A 6895-nucleotide genomic window follows, 5' to 3' on the forward strand; every position below is an offset into this window, starting at 1 on the left:
ACAGTGTGTGTGTGTGTGTGTGTGTGTGTGTGTGTGTGTGTTCTAAACTAATGTGGAAGCAGTGCAGGGAGAGAGGAAGGGGATGTGTGACACACAGGAAGCCAGCAAAGCACCTGTCACTGGGCGCTCTGTCTCTCGCTCTGCCCTGAGAGAGAGAGAAGAGAGATCCTTCCTTCCTGTGTCGTCCATCTCCTCTCCTTTTAAGACCTGTCATCTCCATCGCAACAGTGTGTGTGTGTGTGTGTCTCCGTTCATGTTGTAGACTGAGGTAAAAACTCACAATGTTTTGGTTTCAGTGAATATAAAGACGCTACGGGGAGTTTTTCGGTGGATTTTTGGGCGACAGGAAGTAGCGATCAAAGTTTAAATAACTTGCAGCAGGGGGTCTCCAACAACAGGCCCGGGGCCCGCATCCGGCCCGCTACCAGTCTTCAATGCGGCCTGCCGCATGTTATGACAAAATAATCAATTCTGTGTACTAATTTTACTGAGAATATGAAAACAGAATAAAACATAATTTTGTTTTTATTTCAAACATCGTTAGAATTTTTTTTTTGTTAATTCAACCGAGATTTAAATTTTTTCAAATTTGTAAAATGAATTGCTTTTAAAAATGATTTTCATATTATTTTTCGGAACTCCGGGAATCAGACCCAATCAATCACCTAAACATTGGGAAAAAAAGCCGCTCGGCTTTCATTTCAGGTGACTGATCCAAACGGTTCGACTCCCCATAGCGACAGGAAGGAAGCGGTACCGGGAACCGCATTTACGACCTCTGACCTCCACCTCCACCTCCCTTCAGTCCGTCCCGAGGCCCCTTCAGCCCTCCTCCGTCAGCCCGGCCGCGCACAGTGGAGCCAGTCATCTCAGTGGGAGCAGCTCAGCCATTTAGTTCCAAAGGGTTGAGTCGTCCAGCACTGCACGCCCGCCCTCCGCCCGACCCTATAGAGCTACGCTAGAGCTGGGGCGTTTTGTCCAGGTGCGTGTCTGGGGATCATTTCGTGGCAAGCAAAAATGGCCGACGCCCACCGCCTCGTCTAGGTCTGCGACTCGGGTCCCGCCCGTGCGTCAGCATCCCGGAGAGGTGGTGAGCGGGCTGTGGTGGTGCAGATAGGCCGAGTTCACCACAGAGACGGGGAAGCTGAAGATGAACGGGGAGGCGGGCGGGGCTGTCGCCGAGCCGGCCGCCGTGGACGCGGAAGACGAGGACGACGACTTGGGCCCCAGCAGTGGGCTGACGGCAGCGGCGGCGGCGGCGCAGGACGTGGTGGCGAGCAGCTGGGACTCGAACTGCAGCAGCTGACCCATGAAGCCGAAGTTGGGCGAGATGATGCTGCGGCGGCGGCGCACGAACTCGAAGGCCTCATCCAGACGCACGCGCTTCCTCTTCATGAGGTACGCCAGGCAGATGGTGGCCGAGCGCGAGATCCCTGCCTGGCAGTGCACCAGGACCCGCCCGCTGGAGGCCCGCACCGAGTCTGGGGGGAAATGAGGAAATAAAAACATTAACACTGACCCTCGTCCACTAAGGAACGTGATCTGAAATCAGCAAGTCCCTGTGTAGCAGCATCTCTATAACTAGTATGTCTAGTTGTAGAACTAGTATGTCTAGTTGTAGAACTAGTATGTCTAGTTGTAGAACTAGTATGTCTAGCTGTAGAACTAGTATGTCTAGTTTTATAACTAGTATGTAGAATTGTAGAACTGGTATGTTGAGTTGTAGAACTAGTATGTCTAGTTGTAGAACTAGTATGTCTAGCTGTAGAACTAGTATGTCTAGTTGTAGAACTAGTATGTCTAGTTTTATAACTAGTATGTCTAGTTTTATAACTAGTATGTAGAATTGTAGAACTGGTATGTTGAGTTGTAGAACTAGTATGTCTAGTTCTATAACTAGTATGTCTAGTTGTAGAACTAGTATGTCTAGTTGTAGAACTAGTATGTCTAGTTTTATAACTAGTATGTCTAGCTGTAAAACTGGTATGTCTAATTGTAGTATGTCTAGTTTTATAACTAGTATGTCAAGTTTTATAACTAGTATGTCTAGTTGTAAAACTGGTATGTCTAATTGTAGTATGTCTAGTTTTATAACTAGTATGTCAAGTTTTATAACTAGTATGTCGAGTTGTATAACTAGTATGTCGAGTTGTATAACTAGTATGTCGAGTTGTATAACTAGTATGAAATCACTTGTCATTTTGTCTCTTATTTTCCATCCAAGGTAAAAGTCCTGTATTTGTCTTTGGTATTTGTCTCATTTTGTGCTGGATGACCAGGTGAACCCACCGATGAACTGGATGGCCTCCAGGAACCAGGAGGAGATGTCCTCCTTGTGGTTGTCCTCCACGGGGATGCACTTGTACTGGTAGTCCCCCTGGAAGTGGCAGGGGCAGTCTGCCGACACGTTGAGCAAGGCACTGATCCCCGTGGCGTCAAGCACCTCCTTCCTGGAGGCGTGGAGGGCGCTGCCCAGGTACAGGAAGGGCAGGATCTCCACGGGACCACCCTGCAGAGCCGCCAGGGGGAGATGGAGGAAGTGGAATTGACTCACTGAGGAAAATGTCTCCACCTGTATGTTGTCTAAGTGTAAACGTTACTTCTGGAACGTAAACACCGATTGTTTACTTTCCAACTTAACAAAGAAAAAAAAAAACCCCGATTCAAACACGTTGAACCGCTTCCAAGGGATTGGTCTATACCGGCAGTGGGACATATTGATCAGGACCGATCGATCAGCCGTTTACGTCATCGCCGCTGACGACCTCTGGCCGGACACGGCGGCAGGAAGCGATCGATGGCGCTAAGAGCCCTGTCACCACGGCGACGGACGCGGGAAGTGGGGCGGCCGGAGGGTCTGATCGATCCCTGCAACGCGCTAGCTCCACCCCCAGTGGCCGCTGATTGACACCTTCTTGGAGTTTGGCTGTTCAACATTACACTGAGGAGCCGTGGGGACGACTGGCTTCCCTTTGTTTGTTGAATTTGGTTTTCCCACCGTAGGACACGGTGGCGTTTCACCGCTGGAGGCTTTGGACTTTTTAGGAATTTTGGATGAAGTGCAGCGATTGTGTGAGGCTCAGCCGTGGACTGAGGGCGGAACGAGCATCAGTCATCAGTACGAAAGACCTCTCCACGCTGGGAACCACTGCACTACACTGGCTCCTAGCACCTTGACTGTCTCCAAGCACCTGGGCTGCTTCCGAGAACCTAGACTGTCTCCTCGCACCTAGACTACTTCCTAGCACCTAGACTGCTTCCTAGCAACTAGAACACCTAGACTACTTCCTAGCACCTAGACTGCTTCCTGGCACCTAGACCATCTCCTAACATCCAGACTGCTTCTAACACCTAGAGTGTCTAATAGCACCAGAGTGTCTCCTAACATCTAGACTGTGTCCTAGCACCTAGACTGTCTCCTTGCACCTAGAGTGTCTGCTAGGACCTAAAGTCTCCTAGCACCTAGACCATCTCCTTACACCTTGACCATCTCCTAACACATAGACTGCTTTGTGTTACCTAGACTGCTTCCTAGCACCTAGACGGCTTCCTAGCACCTAGACCATCTCCGAACACCTAGACTGCTTCCTAGCACCTAGACCATCTCCTAAAACCTAGACCTAACCTAAACCTGCACCTAGAGTGCCTGCTAGGACCTAAAGTCTCCTAGCACCTAGACCATCTCCTCACACCTAGACTATCTCCTAACACATTGACTGCTTTGTGGTACCTAGAATGTCTCCTAGCACCAAAGCTGTCTCCTAGCACCTAGACCATCTCCTAACATACGGACTGCTTCCTAGCACCTAGAGTGTCTAATAGCACAAGTGTCTCCTAACACCTAGACTGTCTCCTAACATCAAGACCGTTTCCTCGCACCTAGCTGAGTTCCTAACTCCCATTGTGTCTTATACATAGTCAAGAAGCATTTGGACTGTCTCCTAACCTGTCTCCTGGCTTGCCTCCTGTCTCCTAGACCCGTGATTCTCTCCCCTTTTCCCCAGACCCCTCCTCTGAGCCCCCCCTCTGAGCCCCCCTCCTCTGAGCCAACACTCTAAGACCCCTCCTCTGAGCCCCCCTCCTCTGAGACCCTCCTCTGAGCCCCCCTCCTCGAAGACCCCTCCTCCGAGACCCTCCTCTGAGCCCCCCTCCTCTAAGACCCCTCATCCGAGACCCTCCTCTGAGCCCCCCTCCTCTAAGACCCCTCCTCCGAGACCCTCCTCTGAGACCCACACCTCTGAGACCCTCCTCTGAGACCCAGCCCTCCGAGACCCTCCTCTGAGACCCACCCCTCCGAGACCCTCCTCTGAGACCCCCCTCTGAGAGCCCTCTTCTGAGAGCCCTCTTCTGAGACCCCCCTCTGAGACCCCACTCTAAGACCCTCCTCTGAGACCTCTCCTCTGAGAGGGGGGTGGGAGCTCCGCGGAGCTGCTACCTGGTCGCGGTGCGGCGTCCGGCAGGAGGAGCAGGAGGAGTCCAGGCTGGAGAGGGACGGCAGAGACTTGGTCCTCAGGCACAACTCTGGACACTCAGTGAAGAAGCGCTCGTAGCCTCCTGGGGGTCAACACAGTGATGAGTTACATACAGTAAACATACACACATAGTGTCAATATCAATATCGGTATATTTTCCTGTTGAAGGAATTTGTGGTGGAGAGGATTGCTGCACGCACAATAAGCATAAAATGTTTTGTTTTTTTTAACCGTGTGAGAGGAATAAAAAAATCATATATCGCCAAATTCACCAAAAATATACAGAATACACAAAAAGCAAATCCATGCGCAGGATAAATGGAGAGTCAGCTTGGCTGCTATGGCTGTGGATATAAACATAAACATAGAGTAGATGATAAACTGTAATGATGAATAATGTAGAAATAAATGATTACGATAATATCACTAATTACTGCACAACGGTACGCGTTTGAGTGCTACCTGTTACATGTTTTATTATTCATGATCAATGAAAGAAACATCTCAAATATCTTGGGCTGAGCTGGCTATATTTAAGTTCTGTCTGTGCAGTCGGGCCTTCTGATTGGCTGCTGCTCAGCATGACCGCATCCACTCTGCTCCGTGCGTGTGTTTGTGCGTGATTCCTGGTCTACGTCTCAGTACAACTGCAGCAGCACCGTGGAAACGCAGACACAGCAGTCACAGCCGGGAGGTCGAATCGAGCGAACGAACACCATCGAAATAAATAAAACAAGGAAAATAATGATGATAATGGAGAAAATGGAATCATGTAAATAATGATTAAGATAATGGAGATTATGAAAGTAATAGAGATACATGACGATGATGGAGATAAAGGAGAAATTAAGATAATAAGGATAATGGAGATAATGAAATCAACGAAGATGACGATAATGCATCATGCTGTTATTGGGATCGTAAACAGTGAAACGAGGCCTATATTTCACATGACGTCATTGGGCAAAGGCTGTTGTTGATCGAAGTCAAACAGACTGAATGTCAGTCCCAGCTAAAACCTATCAGTTCATTTCATTTACACTATTACCTAATAATACCACTCAAATAGTGTTTCATATTGTACATAGAATATATGAAAATAGATATTGAAATAGTATGATATTACTATGGTAATAGAAATGAAATAAAACAAGCTATTTCTATTCAGCAGGTAGGTGGGACTGTGATCATGGCGGTAATAAGCGGCAGCCACACCTTGCAGCAGGTAGATCTCCGTGTCCGACGCCTCCGTGCACAGCGCCTGCCGCACCAGCGTCACGGTGCTGTCCCGCCGCACCGCGTCGGCGTCCGCGGTGCGCTCGTCGTACAGCACCACGGCGGAGTAGAGGCCGGAGCGCAGGCGGCGCCGCGCGTCCTCGTCCCCGGGCAGCACCTGCTCCAGGCTGAGCGCGGCGCCCTTGGCGCGCCGCCGCACGATGCTGTTGCAGCGCGCGTTCACCGCGCCGCGGATGTGGCCCGCGCTGAACGCCAGGAAGGAGCGGCAGTCCAGCAGCAGGCACCGCGCCCCGTCGTCCCGCAGGAGCCGTTTGAGGACCGGTAGGTCCATGCCGCACAGGTCCTCGGTGCCCGGGCAGGGCTCCCCCATCACGGGAGGAAGTGTCTGGGGAATAGAGGCTTCCGCGTCCTTTCCGCTGCGGCGGTGCGCCCGTTGAGTGCGGACAGCCCCCGGTTCTATCCGCGCATGATGAACGGAGGGTTCGCTTGTTTCCGTGCGGAACACGCGGGTGTTTCTCGGGGGAAGGTTCCCGCCGCCCCGCTGCGCGTCCAGGTGCGTGTTGACCGCGCGGCGCGTACTACGACCACCGCGTCGGGTCCCGCTGCGGCTCCGTGTGTTTTTATGAATGGAGTCCGCTGCCGCTGCGGCGGCACCGCGTCACGGCGGAGGTGACGTCACCAGCCGACTGGCCAATCAGAGGGAGGTGGCTGCCCCTCCCCCCGCGGCCGTTCATTCATAAAAACACACACACGCACACGCTCACACACTGTATTGTATTATATTATAAAATATTATATTATATGATATTATATTGTATTTTATTATATTTTATTATATTATATTCTATTATATTATATTATGTTATGTTATATTATATTGCATTATGTTATATTGTATAATATTATATCATATAATATTATAATATATTATATTATTTTCTATTGTATCATATTATATTACGTGTGTGTGTGAAGCACTGCAGTAAAAAAAAATGGAAGAGCCTCACAAGGTGAGGAGAGAGAGGGAGAGACAGGGGGGTGGAGAGAGAGGGAGAGACAGGGGGGTGGAGAGAGAGGGAGAGACAGGGGGGTGGAGAGAGAGGGAGAGACAGAGGGTGGAGAGAGAGGGAGAGACAGGGGGGTGGAGAGAGAGGGAGAGACAGAGGGTGGAGAGAGAGGGAGAGACA

At 50.3% G+C, this 6895-nt stretch overlaps 1 protein-coding gene across 1 annotated transcript; it reads right to left on the bottom strand.

The window, feature by feature from the left end:
• Positions 1–1071: 1071 nt before the first annotated feature.
• On the bottom strand, positions 1072–6078 carry dusp4 (dual specificity phosphatase 4; the record flags this gene model as incomplete). Its single annotated transcript, XM_080017731.1, has 4 exons — positions 1072–1481; positions 2290–2509; positions 4436–4554; positions 5688–6078. The coding sequence occupies 4 exons, from the start codon at positions 6076–6078 to the stop codon at positions 1072–1074; spliced, it is 1140 nt and encodes a 379-aa protein (XP_079873857.1).
• Positions 6079–6895: the final 817 nt, after the last annotated feature.

Source organism: Zeus faber (genome assembly GCF_960531495.2).
Source record: "Zeus faber genome assembly, chromosome: 17".
In the NCBI taxonomy this organism is placed as follows: domain Eukaryota; kingdom Metazoa; phylum Chordata; class Actinopteri; order Zeiformes; family Zeidae; genus Zeus; species Zeus faber.